General features: G+C 42.8%; 2 protein-coding genes across 7 annotated transcripts in view; one reads left to right on the top strand and one right to left on the bottom strand.

Annotated features, from left to right (window-relative positions):
- Positions 1–22,079, bottom strand: part of DMGDH (dimethylglycine dehydrogenase) — a 112,774-nt gene that overhangs the window by 69,399 nt on the left and 21,296 nt on the right. The window contains exon 1 of one of the 5 annotated variants that reach the window (XM_054684271.2): positions 2,760–3,164. The exons of 2 other annotated variants lie outside the window; for them this stretch is intronic. In XM_054684271.2, coding sequence (XP_054540246.2) covers positions 2,760–3,149 — 390 coding nt within the window. In that variant the 5' untranslated portion in view covers positions 3,150–3,164. Of the gene's footprint in view, positions 1–2,759; positions 3,165–22,079 lie in introns of those variants that run through there. 2 more of the 5 variants (XM_526883.9, XM_009448966.5) reach the window with 2 other exon arrangements.
- On the top strand, positions 2,980–21,655 carry BHMT2 (betaine--homocysteine S-methyltransferase 2). Of its 2 annotated transcripts, none has more exons than XM_527207.8 (8): positions 2,980–3,071; positions 9,070–9,202; positions 10,967–11,058; positions 12,283–12,474; positions 14,409–14,556; positions 14,802–14,984; positions 15,241–15,469; positions 20,081–21,655. In XM_527207.8, exons 1-8 carry the CDS (start codon positions 3,039–3,041, stop codon positions 20,160–20,162), a joined length of 1,092 nt encoding a protein of 363 aa, XP_527207.3. In that variant the 5' UTR covers positions 2,980–3,038; the 3' UTR covers positions 20,163–21,655. The 2 variants fall into 2 exon arrangements, with proteins under 2 accessions (XP_527207.3, XP_063667209.1); XM_063811139.1 differs by having other exon boundaries at positions 10,842–11,058.

The following is a 22,079-nucleotide window of genomic DNA, read 5'->3' as shown; positions in this document are numbered from 1 at the left end:
GATGACTTGCTTAAGGTGGTGTCTGTCTGATTTGTCTAGTAAAGCTACCATTTTTTCCTTTGTATAAGTAATAATGTGAAGTGTTACTCTGAGACCATGTAAATATCCTGGTCCTTATCAAACTTTTACTGAGTGGCTTTAACATCTATTGATTATTTCCTAACCCCATCATTCCTATTATATTTAATAGTTGGCATTCTACTGTAAGGGAGTAATTTTCTTTCACCCTTGTTTGTTGGTTGTTTATATTAACATGAATTTATGGATATTTATTGTTTTCAGTGGTTTCTAATCCATTTCTAGTCATCATTTATTTTAATACCAAATTGTCCTAGATTTGGCCAGCAGGAGGTTCTTTCAGTTGACACCTGTATGCTTTTGACATGGCTACATAATTCTTAGAGCATGTCCTTATTTCCTGGTGCCACAACATGTTTCAGCAGTTTTGTTTCACCGGTTTTTAGATGACTATTAATGTCTCTTTGTATGCTGTGTGAGAAAAAAATAATGTACATATGACCCAACTACTTTGGATGGAAATCCATTTTTAAACAGACTGGGCATATCTTGTACTTTAGTTGAAACCATTATAGTGGTGACAAAAATAATAATCTTAAAGGTTCTTTTCTGTGTGTTCAAAAGAAAGAATTATTTCTTTCAGGACAGTGGTCAGTTGAAACAACAACAACAAAAGAGAACTTAAGATCAGGAAACCTGGGTTTGAGTCCCCATTCCAACTGAATAGCTATTTTAGAGAAATTTACACAAGGGTCTCAAAGTTTTCTCATTTGCAAAACGGAGCTGTGAAGGTTCTGTTTGGCAACATATGATAAAGCATTATCAAATATATAGTATTTCCTCTGCCCAGCATGCCATAATAGGTTTCAGATTAGGTATAGTGTTTTTGATTATGTGGATAACTATCTTAAAATCCTTCTGAATGTAGTCGAGGATGTTTATAAGAGTATTTGAAATAAAACTTAGGAGCCATGCAAAAAACCCAGGTCAGTTATCTTCTGTATTAGAAATGATAAGCACAAACTGACTGTGTGCTTGTTCAACTGCTTTCCAAAATAAAACATTTTTTGATAGTTTGAAATTGGGTATATAAAGAATATGCAATTGAAATAACTCAAATTTTGGGTGTTTTTGTTTTTGTTTGTGAGATGGAATCCCTGTCACCCAGGCTGGAGTGCAGTGGTGCAATCTCGGCTCTCACTGCAGTCTCCGCCTCCCAGGTTCAAGCGATTCTCCCGCCTCAGCCTCCCAAGCAGCTTGGACTACAGGTGCACACCATGACACCCAGCTAATTTTTGCATTTTTATTAGAGACAGAGTTTCACCATGTTGATCAGGCTGGTCTCAAACTCCTGGCCTCAAGTAATCTGCCCACCTCAGCTTCCCAAAGTGCTGAGATTACAGGCATGAGCCACCACACTCAGCCAAAATATGAATTTTTTGGATAGTCTTGAAATTTGTATCTTATTTATCTAATCAGTTTTAAACAGATCAACTTGTTTGTTAAATTTCCATTTTATTTTGCACTGGATTAAAAACATCATTATTATAAATATTTTTGCAATGCTTTACAATTTACAAAGCACTTTCACACGCATTCTCTTATTTAATATTCACAGCAATCCTGTGAGTTATATAGAGCAAAATTAGTATCCTCATTTTATAGATGAGGAAACTGAACCTCAGAAGTGTAAGGTCACATTCTGTGTAACAGATGGCGCAGGAACTGTGAGTTGGTGGCTACTGCATTCCCAGTACTGGAGACAAACCTAGCACATCACAACACCCAGTAAATATTTGTTGAATGGATAGATGGAACTCAAAAGCAGGTCTTCTGATTCCAGAATTTCAGGTCATAGGACATAAAATAAAATTCAAATCAACTCATAATAACGTTGAGTGATGCTGGTAAACAAGCCTTTCCTGGCAGCCAGGAATAATTTACAAACATAAGAAGTCGAAAGATGTTCAGCATTGCTCATATTTAAATACAGACCAATCAAAACAAGGACATGCCATTTTTACCTATCAGATTTAGCAAAGATAACAAAATGGGCTATTCTGGGAACGAGGGAAGATGTGGGAAACAGACACACATTGGTGTGCCGCATGCAAACTCTTGCCACCCACTTGGAGAATGTGTTGCTGTCTTTCAATCTTTCAGATGCACGTAACCTTTTCCCTTACAAGTTCACCTTTAAAAACTGGTGCTACCGACTCCCATATGTACTCAAAATAGATGCATAAGAATTTTCACATGCACGTTATTTGCAGTAATAAACAACCAAAAACCATTTAAATGTTAATGAATAGACTAACGATAGTGTAGAATATTGACAGGATGGAAAACTATGCAGCCATTAAAAGGAACAAGGCAAGTCAGTGTGTGCTGATATGGAACAATCTCCAAGATATATTGATAATTGTAAAAAGCAAGATGTCAAAAAGCCAAAGGAAAACCTATACTGACCTGTGTTTGCCTATGCATAGACTGTCTCTGGTTAGATTCAGAAGACACTATTAACAATTGTTCACTGGCCAAGGAGATTGGGGCAGGAGAGACTTTACACGGGGAACCTTTGGATACTGTTTCACTTTATAATTAAAAGATAATTCGAGAAGATCTATCAAGGCCTATTTCTTGGAGGCCAGAGCGCTCCTAACCCCTGAGCCTGCCTCAGCCTCTGGCTCCCACCCCCGCAGCCGCCCCGTCGCCTCTGAGCAGGACGGGGCCCCACTCACCCTTCCCGGCCGCAGACAGAGCGCGGGCGCCCGGGGGAGCCCTGCAGCGGGCAGCTCCGCAGCAGGAGGCCCCGCAGCAGCTGCGCGCCGGGACGGAGCATGACTAGGCCGAGGCCGAGGGCGCAGGCGCCTGCTCCGAGGCCAGCGGGCAGCCTGAGGCCGCGGGGCCGGCGGGGCGGCGGGGCGGCGGGGCAGCGGTCGGATCCTCCCCCCGGGCTGGGGGCGGGCTCCTAGACGGCCGCGCGCCCGAGAACCCGGCGCCCACAGAGCCGCGGCACCATGGCACCTGCTGGACGCCCGGGGGCCAAGAAGGTGAGTTTCGTCCCCTCGATCCTCGCGGAGCTCCTGGCCGCTGGGCTGCGAGCGACTCCGTTCACACCCGGCGTCCATCCGTAGCCAAGCCCTGGGGCCTCGGCAAAACACTTGGACGGGATGGCCCTGAGCCTCGATTTTCCCCTGTCACGGGTTGGTTAGCGTTTATGGAGCCCTTACTCGGTGCCTGGCGCTGCACAGAGTGCTGTGCTCAAGTTATCTCCTCATCTTCACAATTATCCCCATTTCACAGGTGAGGAAACTGAGGCTCGGCGAGTCAGGCGACTAGCTCAGGGTCACGGGTCCAGCCCCGCGGGGAGCGAGGATCAGAAGTCTAGCTTTCGGACTCAGGTCGCGCACACATTTTCTTCCCTCAACCGACCCTCGCCCGCAGCTCTTTGGGCTAATCCGTCCCGGAACTCTTCGGACTGTCCCCTCGCGTTTTGGAAAAGTCAGCAGCCTGGCCAAGCAGCCTGGCCTTGCGAGTCGCCGGCTGGTCTGAAACCAGTCCTGGGCAAGGACGCCCCCAGAGCTGCGGTGCAGGGTGGAGGGTAGGTGGGATTCACTAGCACCCCTCAACCTCCTCTCACCCGGTGGTCCCCAGCTCCTGGCCCCTTTCCTGGTCTGGTCACCAGATGTTGGCTTTATGCCCAGCCATTTCTACGTCGAGTATGTGTGGGGGTGGGAGGAAGGAGTGACTAAGCAAAATTAGGAAGGGCATGAGCTTGGACGAAGGACATCCCCAGGACCCTTCAGAGACCCCCACCCGCTCCAGCCCTGTCATTCAGAATGGGAGGAAGGGAGGGGGGCAGTTTATGCGTGGAAATGTGCACCACCGAGCTATTTATACTAAAAAGTTAGAAACGACCAAGATACTCTGCAATACGGGATTCTAAATAAATTAAGGTTCATCTACTTAAGTTATTAGACAGTTAAATAACTTAGTGTGAGAACCAGCTAAGTGCCTTGGCAATGTTAAGTTGCAAAAGGAAATATATCACAAACTGATCCCAACCATATACAAATATTTATATACACACTGTAAGGAAGGACACAATAATGGTAATAGTTACACAAGATGTGGAATATTGGTTTAAAAAGCATGTTTTAGGATATTTTTTCAGGTTATAAAAGTAAAATGTGAGCATTGAAAGAATACAGTTAATAAAAATAATCAAAGAACATTGTGCTTTTTTCTCTCAACTTTCTCTAATGCTATGTTCATCTTTACAGTTCATTTTTTTAAACGTTTTTAAAATGCCCTGTTTTTGTTCAATGTCTTTGGGGCCTCTACTGTTACAACACCAAGATTATCACACACTAATCCATGTGAATGTGTACCTGGGAGTTAAGGTGTTAATGGGAAGGAACTAATCTCACCTCTCTCCTCAGCTAGCAGGTACATTTTAAGAATTCATTTAATTGCCACAGACAAGACCTCCAATTAGGTCTTAAATCCAAAAGAGCAGTTCTGCTGGCAAATCTAGGAAAAGGGGAAGATATTTTAGACAGACTGGGTTTTTCTGATCACCTCCTACTATACAGTGAAGTTGATCCCCACTGAGTATGAATAGAGATGTCTTGAAGCCAGATCTTAAACCCAGAGGTCTTACGTAGTGATATCTGCAAAAAGGGGGCATAAATGCACCCTAGAGCTCGCTGTCAGATGCAAGGCAGGTTCACTGCCAAACTGATGGGGAGGAGGGAATGAAAATATAAATGTACTGCAAAATTAATTTACAGGGTTCCTTATTTTACATGTTCCTGTCTTTATAATTTTACAGCTGACTTTAGATCGTACTAGTATAATGGTGAGGAACAACAGACACTGGGGCCTATCGAAGGGTGGAGGGTGGAAGGAGGGAGAGGATCAGGAAAAATAACTAATGGATACTAGGCTTAATACCTGGGTGAGGAAATAACCTGTATAGCAAACCTCCAATGACGCACATTTACCTACGTAACAAACCTGCACATCCTGCACATGTACCCTTGAACTTAAAAGTAAAAAAAAAAAAAAAAAATCTAAAGAAGGGATCATACTGGTATAGTAATTAATTGAGGTAGTTAGAATAGCAGTGAAGGAAGGGCTAAAAGACGCTCTGATCTCAAATCTTGATAACTTAGTTATTTTGCTAATGGCTATGTAGAAAAATGGCAAATTGGCCGGGCACAGTGGCTCACATCTGTAATCCTAGCACTTTGGGAGGCCAAGGCAGGCAGATCATCTAAGGTCAGGAGTTCAAGACCACACTGGACAACATGGTGAAACCCTGTCTCTACTAAAAAATACAAAATTAGCTGGGCATGGTGGCATGCACCCATAATCCCAGCTACTTGCGAGGCTGAGGCAGGAGAATTGCTTGAACCCTGGAGGTGGAGGTTGCAGTGAGCTGAGATCGCGCTACTGCACTCCAGCCTGGGCGACAAGAGTGAAACTCTGTCTCAGAAAAAAAAGAAAGAAAGAAAAGAAAAGAAAAATGGCAAATTTAAAATGGTGGACAAACATCCAGATAACAAATGAAAATGTCCTCCCTTTACTTGGTTTCATGAAGACACAGCCAAAATATATACTACAATTTTCTTAAAACCTACCTAATTGTCTGCTAAAGAGTAACATTTTTTCTTCTAGCATATGCAACACTCCAATTAGTCATGTTTTTCTAGGGGTCATTCCTGGAAGCCCAGTGTAAATTTTTTATGTACCCATTTCTCAATATTAAACTCCTTTCTGCTTAGCCAGAGTGGTTTGTACTTCTGCAGCTAAACTGAACATGGGGAGAAAGCTAGAATAAGCCCCCTCTCTAGTCATGCCATTCGATGGAGATTGAGAGATCATTCAAGCCATATTTGACCTCCCATGTTTGGTTCCATACTGTTAACAGGACTGTCCTGGGAGGCCCTGTGGGAAGATCCTCACATGTCTGCTTTAATTTCTGGTTGCTTTCATTAGATACAGGATTGACCCAGGTAAGGACAAAGACTCCTGTAACCAAGATCAAATTAGCTTCCCTCTTATTCTTTATTGCCTTTATGGCCTTCCAGCCTCCTGGGAAAAGATTGAAGAAAATAATATATCAAGCAATACGGCCAAAATGTGTTTGGGATCTCTTTGTTCCTTGGTATCCAAGGAAGCTCGCTCCTGACACCTTGGGTGGGTCACTTTGTGTGGGGAGTAAGCAAAGGAGAAATAGCAGATGCCAGACACTAGAACAGAAGCAGTTTCTCTCCAAAATCTGTTCCCCCTCCTTCCGAAGGATTAGCGTTGGAGCTGGACACATGGACATTCACTGATGATACTTCCTGGCTTCCCTTGCAGCAAGGTAGAGCCATGTGGCTAAACTCTCACGCAGGAAATGTAAATGTCAATGAGATGAGTCACTTCTAGGTCTGAGCTAAAAACTTTAGGATGAGCTTTGCCATACTGTTTCCTCATCGTTTGAGACAGAGTATGAACGTGACTCTGATCCAGTTTCCCCCATGCTGAGGAGGACAGTACCCTAGAGCTGGGTTGGCAAACGCTTTCTGTAAAGGGTCAGATAGTAATAATTTTTAGCCTTGGGGGCCATACAGTCTCAGTGGTAACTACTCAACTCTGCTACTGTAGTGGAAAAGTGGCCATTAGACAATATGTAAATCAATGGGCAGGGTTTTACCTAAGACTGTTTTTACAAAAACAGGCGATGTGCCAGATTTGGTCTGTGGGCTGTCACGTGCTGACCCCTGCAGTAGGGAATGGCAAAGCAATAAGATGAAAGGACCGTGCAATTTGGTGCACACTCTGTAAAAAAGAGTCCCCCACAAACAGTGGCTTTCCTCTTACAGAGGAAAAAGAAACTACTTTTATTTAAAGCCGCTGTTGTGGGGGCCTCTTTTTTACACAGCTTAGTTTTACCCTACACCCAACACGTAGGCCAGTAAGCTGCCTATGTACCCTGCTTGATGTCTCCCGTGGATTCAGGAACTGAGGGGGTTTATGTTGATTTCATAGAACAGATAAGACTAGTTAGAAGAGGCATCTGAGGCTTTTCTCCCTGATCCATTCATTGCTTTGTGTCCAGCTATGGGCAGGCCTGAAATGAACTGGCCTATTATCAATAAAAGGTTGCATCTTCCACTAATGCAGCCTACAAAAGAGGGATCAGGATTGCTGTGGGGGGTTGGGAGGAGTGGGTAGTTTGCATTGCTCAGGGAAGGCATCTCTGAAAAGGTGACACTTGACCAAAGACCAGAAAGCAGTGAGGGGATGACCCTGCAGGCACCTGGGGAGATGTGCTTTAGACCAAGTGAAATGGGAAAAGTTCCCTTATGCCCCTTGCAGGGTGTGTGATGGGGGCGTGGATCACTTCTTCAGCACCCCACAGCTTAAACCCCTAGGGGGAGCATGCAGGTACCCCATGGCAGCGTCTAGGGGTGAATGTTTACAGCTCCTGAAGCCCCAGTGGGTATGTGTTACAGTGTGCTCTTTCAGCTTAGCTGTCCACTGGCAGCTTGTGTTAATCAGCTCAATTAGACCCTCTGCCTTATCGAAAGGACAGAGGGCTTTCTGTATCCCGGGGTTCTTGCCAGTGTACTGGAAAAATTGGATCACACATGGGCTTGGAGAATGAGTGCAAGGTTTTATCGAATGGTAGAAGTAGCTCTCAGCAGATGGATTGGGAGCCAGAAGGGGGATGGAGTGGGAAGGCGGTCTTCCCCTGGAGTCAGGCCGCTCAGCAGCCGGACTCTCCTCTGATTACCCCTGGCCGAATTCCACGTCGTCTGTGTCATTCTGCCACCGATGGCCTGCCAGAGTCTGTGTGTTCTTCTGCCAGTGTGTTCCTCTCAACGTCCAGCTGCTTGTGTTTGTGTTTGCTAGGGTCTTGAGGTTTTTATAGGCACAGGATGGAGGTGTGGCGGGCCAGGGTGGTCCTGGAAAATGCAACATTTGGGCGCAAAAACAGGAGTGCCTATCCTCACCAGGGTCTGTGGGCACAGGCCTGAGGCCTTCCTGTATCAAAAGGAAACGGCACCCCATGGCTAACTGCTCTGAATGGAACCTTTTAGTTAAGTTATGAGTGGGCTAAATAGGAAGGTGGTAAAATAGAAGGAAAAGAGAGTAGGAATTTAGAAGCTAGTCTGATTTTTTACTTACTTAGCTCTGTGATCTTGGGCAAGTAAACCATTCTGAGCCTCAGTTTCCTCATCTACACCTGAGAATAAAAACTGTCTGTCCTGCCTCACTGGCAGAGTTGATGGGAGTGCCAAATGATAAGACACGTGTGAACACACTGCATGACTACAAAGCGTTGTGTCCACTACCGTTCTGTTCAGTGGCTGACACGAAGAAAAGTTATTTTTCTCACCTAACAAGAGGTCCAGGGGTAACAGCCCATGGCTGCCGCAGCCACCCAAGGATGTCTTAAGAAATCTGCCTCATATGGCTGTCAGATGACTGCTGTATTCCCAGGCATTATGTTGGCATTCCAGCCAGGAAGGAGGAAAATAGACAAGAGGGAAGGCAGTCGGCGTCTATGTCAGGAAAGGAAAACTTTTCCAGAAATCCTCCACCAGCTTCCGTATGTGTCTCACTGGCCAGCACTGTGTCACAGGGCTGCTCCCAGAGGCAAAGGAACCTGGGAATTTTTTGAAAGTTGGGGGCATTGTCCCCCCACACAAAAACAGGGGAGAGAATGCACACTAGGTAGACAACTAGCTGTGTTGTCACAAACATGTTGAAAAGCCAAAATAACTATCGTGGAATCAGCGCTATAATTTGACTCAGATTAAATGTTATTTAAGAATAAATAATCTCAGCCCTTTCATTGTACAAAATAGGAACCTGGATCGGCCAAGAAATATGGTATGCTCAATCTTTCTGAAATATTATTAGAGCACATGATTTTAACAAAACTACAGCTCTAAGAACATAATACCACTTCACCTAAAATTAGAAAATGCTTTTAGGAAAAAAAAAAAAAGTAGAGCGGAGCTTAGGTGCTTTTTTTCTCTTCTTCAGGGGATTTTGGAGCGCCTGGAGAGTGGGGAGGTTGTGATTGGAGATGGCAGCTTTCTCATTACTCTGGAGAAGAGAGGCTACGTGAAGGCTGGGCTCTGGACTCCAGAGGCAGTGATAGAACACCCAGACGCAGGTTGGTGTCCACATCCCCAAGAGTGTCTACCTGAGTGGTATTTTATTTAAATCTGATTGAGAGAAGATCAAGAAAAAAATAACAACTGTTTCAAAGGGGTGTTTTGCTTGCTAAGATTGCCAAGATGTGGAGATAATGGCAGTATGCAGGCGGAAGTATATGGAAGAAAATGACCTCTCTCTCTCATACACACACCTACACACATCACACACCCACCCATCCACACGCCCACACACACTCCTACACACACACATCCATGCACTCACACCCCAACCCCACATCCACACACACCCCACATCCACACCCACACACACCACAAACACACATACACACCCACACAACACACTCTCACACACACCCACACACACTCTCATACACACACACATCTGCATCTTAATGTACAGCCAGTGCTAAAATAGACATCTTAATATTTGTTCCATGAATATTTACCTTGTAGATATACAGAGTTTCCTTAAAACAGCAAAACTGTTCCTGCTTCTGATTCACCCTGCTGACAATGTGCATGGTTAAGTGTAACAGTGTTTATAGTGAGGGTGATTAATGGTAGTCACAGTGTAACAGAGCACAGACAGCCAGGTTCCAGGGTTGGGAGGGCAAGGAAGTCAACACAGTTTTATATCATCCTCCTGGCTGGGGAAAAAAAAAAAAAAAAAAAAAAGAGCTAGAGGTAAAGAACTATGATGGGATTAGATAGTTACCTGAAATTAAAACTTTAATTCTCTTCTAACTCTTTTTTTGTGTGTTTGTTCTCCTAAATTAAAGTGAGAAAATAAAGCCAAAGAATGAAATGGGTGTAAGAGAACACTAGCTGAGACTGGAACTTTTGATTCACCCTGATTTTATGTATATTCACACAGCGTATCAGATAAACCTAGGGTCCTGTCTTGGTTCTTCCACTGACCAGCTGTGTGACCTTGAACAAGTCACTTGACCTCTCTAAGGATCCACATCTTAATCTGTTTCATGGGGGCACAACATGGGCTAGGTGTGAGGACTCACAAGTTAACCCATGTGAAGTGCCCGCATCATCAGTACGATGGCCATTATGATTGGTGCATTGGACACCCAGAGTTCTGTGGTAGAGCAGGACCAAGTTTTGTTCCTTTGGTGCTTAACAGGATGTTTTCATCTGGCCCAAGAAGAACTTGTTCTTAATGTTAAAAGACCTTTTTGCTAAACTGGGAAGAAAGTGCTGGAATAACAAGAGTAAGGATAAGGGAGGAGGGGCGAAAGTGGTGAAGGAGAGGAAGGAATGACTTTCAGATAGCCAGGAAAAGCTTCCAGACTGCTTTCTGATGTTCCCAAACTGCTTGCTGCTGACTCTGATATGGGTGCCACCCACATGCATTCTGCTTTCTATGAGAAGCTCCTCACTTTACTTTAAGGGCTGCCAATGCTGACTATAGTAGACCAGCTATGTCCTTTACAACACAGGTATAGAATAAACCTCTCTAGACCAAGAGACCAAGGGATAATTGGCCAGTCAGGCCTTAATCTCTGCATGTGACTGCACCAAGTCATTGAGGCCCATCACCAGAACAATACAAGGCTGCTCTAAATAGTACATCCTGCCTATGAATTCTACTGACCTTAATCTATAATTTTTTATTACTACTAGGTTTGAACTGAGGTATGATTGAAGGAGATGGGAGTCAGTGAGCTACTGCTGCTTTTGAAAATGATAGCTTCTATAATATTTCTTTATTCATTTATTTCAATGTTTAAAACCCAACTACTTTGTAGTTCGTCAACTTCACATGGAATTCTTGAGAGCAGGATCAAATGTCATGCAGACTTTTACCTTTTCTGCCAGTGAGGACAATATGGAAAGCAAGGTAAACGGCAATGGCTGGGTGTGGGGGAGGGAGTCATCTATTAAAAAATAACCTCTTCATGGGAAGCTATGGAATTGATTATGTGTTACTATACTTTATTACAAAGTCCATATAAATATCTATGTATTAATTTTCACATGAAGATATATACTAAATAGGTCGGGCACAGTGGCTTACACCTGTAATCCCAGCACTCTGAGAGGCCGAGGTGGACAGACCACTTGAGCCCAGGAGTTCCAGGTCAGCCTGGACAACATGGTGAAACCCTGTCTCTACTGAAAATGCAAAAATTAGCTGGGTGTGGTGGCAGGCGCCAGTAATCCCAGCTACGCAGGAGGTTGAGGCATGAGAATGGCTTGAACCTGGGAGGTAGCCGAGATCACACCACTGCACTCCAGCCTGGGTGACAGAGCAAGACCTCATCTCAGAAAAAAAAAGAAGTTAATATATACTAAATGAATTAGCTTTCTCTTCCCATTTAGGTAGAGGAGGGGTCAGGACTAGGGGTAAAATAAACCATTGGAAGGGCATGGCTGTCTTCTTGTGCTATTTTTTATAGAGAAAGCACTTCATAGATGCTCTTTTCACCTTCTCATTTCACACTTTTCTCTTCTGGAGACAGGGAGGCCCTAAAAAACACAACACTGGAGTAGAAATGAGAAAAAATGGGTTTGATATCCAGCATTGCCACCTATTGGCTGTGTGGCTTTGTGTAAGACACCTACCTGCATTGAGCATTGGTTTTCTCTCTGTAAAATGGAGACAACAGTAGTGCTTAAATTCATAGACCTGTTGAGAAGAGTAAGTAAGACCGAGGATGTGAAAGTATTGTGAAATATTCTGCAAATGTAAAATGTTAATATGTGTAAATATTAATGCCCATTAATTCATTCAACCAACCAACATGTACTGAGTACCTGTTACAGTCCATTCTCTATGTTAGACTCAAAGTTGATACAAAGGCATAGACCCTATCTGGAGGTGCAAGGTCAAGTATGGGAGGCAAACAAATAGTTATTAAAATCCAATGTGGTAAGTACAATAATGGAAATATAAGGTCATGGTAACAGAGGAGATTGTACCCAACTCTGCTGGTCTTCTCTGCTTGCATTGAAGAGAGTGGCTTATACTCATCTTACTTGTTTATTGTCCCTTTAGTTATCTTTTATATTTTACCTTCAAACTGCTAGGCTCACTATCTGAACTCTTGCTCTCTAACCTCAGTGGGAAGATGTAAATGCTGCTGCCTGTGACCTCGCCAGGGAAGTGGCTGGCAAAGGTGATGCTTTGGTAGCAGGGGGGATCTGCCAGACATCAATATACAAATACCACAAGGATGAAGCTAGAATTAAAAAACTTTTTCGACAACAGCTAGAAGTTTTTGCCTGGAAAAATGTGGACTTCTTGATTGCAGAGGTGAGGCTAGTATTGGAGGAAAAGGATTGAACCTATTTTGCAAGCATAACTGCAGAGTCTTCACATTTCATGAGGGTATTGGACAACATTCTGCCCTCATTTCTTCCATGTGGATGGTCAAAGGTTTATTTAAATGCATGGTAGTCAAGGCCAACATTCCCTCATTGGTATGCTAGGTTCTCTTGGAGCCAAAGGACAGACCCAAGAGAGGCCTGACCATAGCCTTTTATCTTCTAAGGTCTGGGTGGCTGCAGAAGCTGACTTGGGGGACTCTACAACCTATAAGGAAGCATAGGGCACAGTGCCTCCGGGAGCACCCTCTCCAGAGGGAGAATCCACCCAAGAGGGCACTGCATGTGTGGGCTGGGGACTGAGAGAGCAAGGCCTGGAAGGTGGTGGCTATCCTGGCTTGTCCAGGCCCCACCAATAATGCTCAGCACCCAGTAGTTTCCATAGCCTTCTCCATCCATGTCTTGCTCTTCTTGCCTCTCTGCTTTCACTCAAGCTATGGCATGTGAGTTACATTTTGAAGAAAGAATCAGTAAGAATTGGTCATTGATTGGACATGAAGGCCCAGAACATTCTCTTTCCTCCGCTTGCAAAACGAAAGTCCTCATTCCCCATTTCCCAACATAACTGCTACTGCCTGGGGTCATGCCTTCAACCCACAACTTTACTCCAAACAAGAGAATATCCCCTGGCTGGGCGCGGTAGCTCACACCTGTAATCCCAGCACTTTGGGAGGCCAAGGCAGGTGGATAGCATGAGGTCAGGAATTCGAGACTAGCCTGGTGAACAAGGTGAAAGCCCATCTCTACTAAAAATACAAAAATTAGCTGGGCATGTTGGTGGGAGCCTGTAGTCCCAACTACTCAGGAGGCTGAGGCAGGAGAATGGCTTGAACCTGGGAGGCAGAGGTTGCAGTGAGCCAAGATAGGGCACCACTGCACCCCAGCCTGGGCAACAGAGTGATACTCTGTCTCAAAAGAGAGAGAGAGAGAGAGAATAGCCCCCACCATTATTCCCCCTAGTGACCCCACTGAACTCTACTGAAATCCTTGCCTCATCCACCTGCCCACGCCTGGCCAACCCCACTGGGAACAGTCATCTGCAGGGACAAGCACAAATTCCACCCTCTGTGCTTTCCAGATGGATGATGACACCACTCTGTTTGTTTAAGAACCCGTCTTTTGATTCTCTCATAATTCCTCACACTGCTTCTGCAGAATTTGTTTCTAACTCAAGAGGGGAGAAACAGGAAGATTTCTGGCTTTTCTTTAGTTGCCTTAAGGTCAGCTTTTCAGCTGTGGCACTGAAGGGGCTTCCTGGGAATCACCCAAGAAAATGACATGGGTTTACCAGACAAGATGTCCTGTCCACCACTGGCAAAGACAGGGAGTAGCTATTTCTCCTATGCTGTGCCTCAATCTTCTCATCCAGGGAAATGGTACTTCCCTTCCTACTTTATGGAGCACTTATGAATATCTAACTAGAAGTGAATATAAAAGCTCTTTGAAGTATAACACATGATAAGCTACTCATTGTTTCAGAGATTACCCCAGTTTTATAAGAGATGAATCTAAAATTTATTAGCAAAACTTTTCCTCCTTCAAAATTACAAAATTATGATTTTAAATACTCAATTACTTTGAAAACCTCTGGGTGTGTTTTCTTCCTTCTTACTAATAGGCATCATCTCACTGAATCAATGATCCCTGAATGAAAAACTATATGTTATTGTTATAGGAATGAAAATGTTTACTCAGAAAGGTATTCTTTAGTCAGTCTGATAGACACACATTCCTTAGCAAGTTTTATTACGCATATGTTTATATTCTATTTGGTAATTTTTATAACTGTTTTGCTATATTTACCTCTACCATTCAAAATCTGCTTTGTGTTTGGACCAATAGAAAAAGTGACATTTCTCTTAGTATTTTGAGCATGTTGAAGAAGCTGTGTGGGCTGTGGAAGTCTTAAAAGAATCAGATAGACCCGTGGCAGTTACCATGTGCATAGGCCCAGAGGGAGACATGCATGATATAACCCCCGGAGAATGTGCTGTGAGGCTGGTGAAGGCAGGTAATTTGGACCCATACAGTGATACACAGCTCAGTTGTTGCTTACGAAATTTAACAACGTGTGCTTGATATTGTGAGAGCAGTTTGGAAATAGAAGAATGAACTCCAATCAGTTTTCTTATCTGTAAATTGTGGGAGGTGGAGGGGAATGGCTAACCTCTAAGGTACCTTCCAACTATTAAAAAAAAAAAGAATAAACAAATAAATAAATAAATAATAAAATGTAAGTGTTATTTCTTTGCACAGGGGCTTCCATCGTTGGCGTGAACTGCCGCTTTGGGCCCGACACCAGCTTGAAGACGATGGAGCTCATGAAGGAGGGTCTTGAGCGGGCAGGGCTAAAAGCGCACCTCATGGTGCAGCCTCTGGGGTTCCACACACCTGACTGTGGCAAAGAGGGGTTTGTGGATCTCCCAGAATATCCCTTTGGTAAGCTCAGGTGCACAGTAAAGGTCCTTGTATTTCTCGTTGTGACAAAATCCAAATGGCTATAATAAATTGTGGCCCAGTTTTACAATAAGAGACTGCATATGACAAAACATTCAGAGTTAACCAAAAATGAGCTATCAGAAGAATGCATCATCTAAAGTTTATAGTTTTTTTAATTGGAAAAACTGCTCATGAGAGCATCCATCATTTGAAAATGAGAACAGTAACAGAAATGCTGTTAACTATTGTGATTCAGGACTGGAGTCCAGAGTTGCCACCAGATGGGATATTCAAAAATACGCCAGAGAGGCCTACAACCTGGGGGTCAGGTACATTGGCGGGTGCTGTGGATTTGAGCCCTACCACATCAGGGCAATTGCAGAGGAGCTGGCCCCAGAAAGGGGCTTTTTGCCACCAGCTTCAGAAAAACACGGCAGCTGGGGAAGTGGTTTGGACATGCACACCAAACCCTGGATGAGAGCAAGGTAAGCATTTTTAAATTAACATTCTTATTATTTTCCTTTAATCTCATTTTATTTATTGTTGTAAATGTCATGCATGCACATGACAAAAAGTATAGAAATGTATAAAGTGAAAAGTAAAAATTATCCCCTTCCTGATACCAGCTCCATTCCCAAAATTGTCTTTAGTCCATTCGGTCTGTTAGAACAATACCATAAACTGGGTGGCTTATACACAACAGAAATTTCTTTCTCAGTTCTGGAGACTGCAAAGTCCAAGATCAATGTGTCAGCAGATTCAATTTCTGGTGAAGGCCTTAGAGATGATGAAGGCCATCTATAAGGAAGCAGGCATTCCTTATAGATGATACCTTCTTGCTGTGTCCTCACATGGTAGATGGGGCACCACAGCTCCCTGGGGCCTCTTGTCTTTTTTGTTTGTTTGTTTGTTTGTTTCTGAGATGGAGTCTGGCTCTGTTGGCCAGGCTGCAGTGCAATGGCACAGTCTCGGTTCACTGCAACCTCTGCCCCCCAGGTTCAAGTAATTCTGCCTCAGCCTCCCAAGTAGCTGGGATTACAGGCGCCCACCTCCACATCCGGCTAATTTTTGTATTTTTAGTAGAGACGGGGTTTCACTATGTTACCCAGGCTGGTCTCGAACTCCTGACCTCGTAATCCGCCTGCTTTGGCCTCCCAAAGTTAGAGTGGGGCCTCTTTTCTAAGGGCACTAGTCCCATTCATCAGGGATGCATCCTCATAACCCAATCACCTCCCAGTGGCTCCACCTCCTAATATCATCACGCTGGTGACTAGGTTTCAACATGTGCATTGTGGGGACACAGACAATCAGACCATGGCACAGAGGAAACCTGTTTGTCATTTGTGTTTTGAAATCTTGTACCTCTATTTCTTTTGTCATCAGTTTTAAGTGGTAACTATTGATAACCCTTTATGAAAGCTGAGGGATTTAAATCACATAGGCTTCCCCTTTTCCCTGTTCTCCTTTTTCCAGTTTTGATTCATACTTTTATTTCTTCTGTTGGATATCTTTCTAAGTTAAAATTATATATTTAACCACCTGTTTCTTAGTTCATCAATATAAGGCAGCAATCTCTTGACTCCACTCTCTGTAAAATAAGAATAGATTCCCCTCTGCTTCTTTCCACCTTCCCTCTCTCATCTACCCCTTGGTGTCTTTAAGTTTTACCATCCTTTACTATCATCAAGGTTTATAACCATTTTGTTCTATTCTGTAGTTATAATTGTCTTTCAAGCTTTCTCTGTAGGTTGATCCTAAAAATATAAAATCAGTGAATAACATTTACAATATTATTATAATTGTTATATTAAACAAGCAGGACTCATGAGACATAATTAGAATTCACTTTTATTTTTGTCTCCCTCTATCACTTTAAACCTACTCAATGAATTCCTTCGTTTGTTCCTATTTGAAAATACTGACAAGCTCTAGAACTTCTCTGGGTGCTCTTAGGCAATGGGAAGTTCCATAATCACTTTATTTCACAGATAGTCTCAGTTCAGTAATTAAAAGTGTTTAGGACTGGGCACAGTGGCTCACGCCTGTAATCTCAGCACTTGGGGAGGCCGAGGCGGGTGGATCACCTGAGGTCAGCAGTTCAAGACCAGCCTGGCCAACATGGCAAAACTTCATCTCTACTAAAAATACAAAAGTTAGCCTGGCGTGGTGGCGGGAGCCTATAATCCCAACTACTCGGGAGGCTGAGGCAGGAGAATCGCTTGAATCCAGTGGGGTGGAGGTTGCAGTGAGCCAAGATTGTGCCACTTAACTCTAGCCTGGGCGATAGAGCGAAACTCCATTTCAAAATGAACAAACAAAAAAAAACCAAAAATAAAAAATAAATAAAAGTGTTCAGGTTCATGTCAAATCAAAACTCAGAGCATGTTTGAAACTTGAAGCTTCTCCCTTTGTCCAGCAACAGCCTTCCACAGACAGGAAACCAGGAGAGGCCAGCGTGCTGCTTCTCTTTCTCTGTTATGCTCCCAACCTTCCCTTCCCATCTTGCTACCATGGTTTCTGGCCTCCTCAGATTCAAAGTAAGAAGAGAGAGGATGGATAAAGGAGTAAGACTGTTGTTGCTTGCCTGGCACCCTGATAGGAAGCCGGCATCCTCTGACCCTGGCAGATCTTTGTGAGCACGCTCATGGGTCTTCAGAGGCTCCCACTGGAAACTTTTGTCTGTACTTCTCATGCCACAGGCATTTTTCTGACTGTGACTTCTGCCTCAGACAGTGGCTTTTTCAACCAGGTCACTCCAGATATACTCTGATTTGGGGGTCCTATTGTCCTCCCTGGTAATTCTCTTGGGCCAGATTTTAGATAGTTCAGGCTGGCTCTCTCACTCTCATTAGGCTCAAAACAGCTTTCACCCTTTCTGCAGACAAGCCATGAGAGTGTGGTCTGACCCCAATTTAACAGCACCCCTTTTGCCCACAAGCAAAGTAGCTGGCCCATTGTTCTCTTGTGGTCCAGATTTTCCAGGGGAGAGTCAAGTGAGTCATCTGGCTGGTTTGTGGCCACCTCCTTTTAACTTCTGTGCAGTGTCTGTCTTGCAACTCCCCTTGATACCTAAAATCCATCATGCCTTGGTGTTTCCAGTCAAACTTCCAATCTAATACTCTGTTGCAGGAATAATAGAAAATTGTTGCATTTAGAAAAACATTCACTGCAGAACAAAGTAGTATGCATGGGACCATGGATAAAGAGAAATAATCCTATTTACAAAACTTGAGCTACTTGTTGGAGAATGTTCCAAGCATCAAGGTCAAATGAATTTTCTTCTCTTGCATTCCCGTGGATATATTGTCCAAATCCATGCCATATTTCAATTTGCTTCATACTTGGTCTGACTTTCTTTGTATAGCCTTTGGTTTTCTAGGGATTTCTGATTAACTTCCTTTTCCATTGTTGAAAGAAAAATAACAGGGCTTCACTTTCCCTGAGGTCTTATAATTTCTAAATTATATTGTTTGTTACAGTAAATCACTTTATTATTGAAGGCATTTTTCTTGGGGCCCCAAGAAAATTACTGTTCTGTTATGGATCATTGTATTTCACACACACACACACACACACACTCATACTCTGTCTCTCTCTATCTCTCCATATAGATAGACAATCTTTTGTGTATATGTGTGTGTGTATATATATATATATATATATACATATGTATGCATATCTGTTGATATAATTCCATCCCCCTTCCATCTTCTAGAACTAGTCATAATCTCTGCTGTCCTCTCTGTTCAGTACTCTCATGTACTTCACCCATTTTGTGCTTATTTATTCATTTCAGTGGGATTTGAAAGTCTTCATTTTTGAATTGGAAAAACTTGCCTAATGCAAATTTACTTAGGTTGTAAAAGTAGGCAAGAATCACTTAGCCAAAACTTTCTTCTAGGAGATATGGATATTTACCAGAGAAGATGGTTTGTATATGTGTCATACTTTTTAAAAAGTATTAAATATAAATATAATTAAAAGGTGAGGAAAACATAATTTGGTGATGATTAAAATAGTTTAAATAAGTGAGTAGTTTATTTAATTATCATCTGCTAGGAATCCTTAAAATTCATTAGCTATTAGAATTAAAACATTATTCTATAGACCAAAGCAAGAAGACACCCTTTGTACCCTGACTCCCAAACCTACTGATATTCACAGAAATTTATGATTACACAATAAACACTAGATTTCTGACATCTCATCATCCAAAAATATTGATTTATTCATTGTTTTGTAAGTAAAGTGGAAAAAACGATAAAAATATATTTATCAGAAAGGGCTGCGACCAGGGACCTTTGTACTCTTCTTCCTTTGTCTAACAACAAGAAACAAATATTGGTAAAGTAATTTGTAATATTTTCTTAGTTACTTTTTGGAGAATTATACTTTGACTCATTACATTAAAAACTGTTCTCCTATTCTTCTCATTACATTAAAATTGATAGAGTTAGAAGGACTCTGTTAGAAATTTCAGAATAAATATAATTCATAAAAGTATGTGAAATTTAAGGCTGGGCATGGTGGCTTACACCTGTAATCCCAGTACTTTGGGAGGCCAAGGCAGACGGATCACTGGAGCTCAGGAGTTTGAGACTAGCCTGGGCAACATGGGGAGACCCTGTCTCTACTAAAAATACAAAAATTAGCCTGGTGTGGTGGTGCACGCCAGTAGTCCCAGCTACCTGGGGGGCTGAGGCAGGAGGATTGCTTGAATCCAGGAGGTCTAGGCTGCAGTGAGCCAAGATTGTGCCACTGCACTCCAGCCTGGGCAACAGAGCAAGACCCTGTCTCAAAATAAAAAGTATATGAAATTGAAATACGTTGTCTTTTTCTGAAAGGTGGTATGAAACCTAATGATTGTTATTGAAATGTAAGAAAGGCCCCTGGCATTAATGGATATGGACACAGTTTTCCGTCTGTATGTTAAAACGAAAGTTCTGCTTTAGCCTGATTATCCACCAAGTTTTGACTGTGTGTGTGTGGGGGGGGGGGGGGGGTTATATACATATACATACATATATACATATATGACATATTGGACTTATAGGTAAGACTGTTAATTAATTAATTATGTATATATTAAAACACAGGGCTCGAAGGGAGTATTGGGAGAATCTGCTGCCAGCTTCAGGCAGACCTTTCTGTCCTTCGCTGTCAAAGCCAGACTTCTAAGGAGTAGTGAAAGAAAACCCTGAAATAATAGAACAGGAAAAAGTTGCCCTCAAGCCTGACCTGGAACCGTTCCTCGCCTTCATCCTCACCATGCCCTGCTATCTCCAGCTGCTGAGCAGCTGAGGTGCTGCAGCCCCTTCCCTTCCAGCCCACAAGTGTGTGCATATTGAGCTCCTGCTGTGGTTAAGCACTGCAACAGACTCTACCAGAGATGCAAAGAGAAGCGAGAGAGGCACCTTGTTCTCCAAGAACTTACTGTCCAATAATGCTGTGGTGCATTCCTTTGAAGATCATGAAGAATAGCCAAACTTGTCTTTGAGGGTGAATTTGACACTTTAAAATAATCAGAAGTCACTGAGACCCAAAGCTAGTGAATAATTCAAGTGACTAAGCTAGATACTTGAGGATGATAGAGCAACACTAAACTAAAGCAATGAGTCTGCTTTTTTAAATGATTTATACAATGACTCCAAAAGCAATCCCAAAGAAAAGATGTAAAGAATGTTTTGAGCAATGGTAGGATTATTGAAATAAATGTTTAACTATCCAAAGTGATTACTTTCAAAGATGATTTTTACTTAAAGATATTAGGTCTGGCCAGGCGAAGTGACTCACACCTGCAATCCCAGCACTTTGGGAGGCCGAGGTGGGCGGATCACCTGAGGTCAGCAGTTCAAGACCATCCTGACCAACATGGTGAAACCCTGTCTCTACCAAAATACAAAAATTAGCCGGTCATGATGGCGGGTGCCTGTAATCCCAGCTACTTGGGAGGCTGAGGCAGGAGAATCGCTTGAACCCAGGAGGCGGAGCTTGCAGTGAGCCGAGATCAGGCCATTGCACTTCAGCCTGGGTGACAGAGTGAGACTCCATCTCAAAAAAAAAAAAAAGATATTAGGTCCTAGAATTTTTAAAATGTGTCTTCATAATCATAGGTAGCTAGGTTATAAACTATTTAAAGACAAGATCACGTGATAAGCTTATAATCTTCTCATAATTCCCCTTACTTAGCATTGTGTTAGACATACTAATAGGTGCACAGTGAAATACTTATTGTTGATCGTTTAAAAATAAAGTTTTAGAAAACCTTTTCAAAAGTCAGAGTTTAGGCCAGGGGCACGGGCTGACACCTATAATCCCAGCACTTTGGGAGGCCAGGGCGGGCAGATCACTTGAGGTCAAGAGTTCAAGGCCAGCCTGGCCAACATGGCAAAACCCCATCTCTACTAAATAAAATACAAAAATTATCCAGGCATGGTGGTGCATGCCTGTAATCCCAGCTACTTGGAGGCTGAGGCATGAGAATTGCTTGAACCTGGGAGGCGGAGGTTGCAGTGAGCTGAGATTGCCCCACTGCAATCCAGCCTGGGAGACAGAATTCAAATCTATTTTGGTCTAATATTTTCTTATGTTTGTGTTATTTCATTTGTGCCAGTTTCTCTTTTTTTCACAACAATTTATCAATTTGTGGCAATAAAATTAAAAATGATTTACCTTTTGTAGTGTTTGAATGTTGAAAATGTCATGAACATTCTTTGGAATAATACTAGCAAATATTTATTACTCACTATGTCGCAGGCTTTGTTCTAAAGATGATCTCATCTACATATACCCCCCAACAGGGATTCAAAATTAGATAGTGTTTAACACAGTAGTTTACAGGTAAGGAAACTGAAGTTTAATGAGGCTAGGTAACTTGCCTGAGGTCACACAATTAGTAAATGTGAAATTAGTAAATTTGGATTTGAACCCATGGGGCTGGCTCTAGAATCCATGCCCTTAGCTACTGCACTACACGGCATCTGTCATGCACACAGCTGCTGCTTTTTGTCAAAAATCTATCCAAATTTTTCTGTCGCTGGATTCAAAGTATTTTTTATCAACTTTCCTTATTATGAATTAACTCTTCAAACCTGC

This window comes from Pan troglodytes, chromosome 4, assembly GCF_028858775.2.
Source record: "Pan troglodytes isolate AG18354 chromosome 4, NHGRI_mPanTro3-v2.0_pri, whole genome shotgun sequence".
Taxonomy (NCBI): domain Eukaryota; kingdom Metazoa; phylum Chordata; class Mammalia; order Primates; family Hominidae; genus Pan; species Pan troglodytes.
Note: the sequence above shows the minus strand (reverse complement) of the source record. Positions and strands in the feature narration are given on the sequence as shown.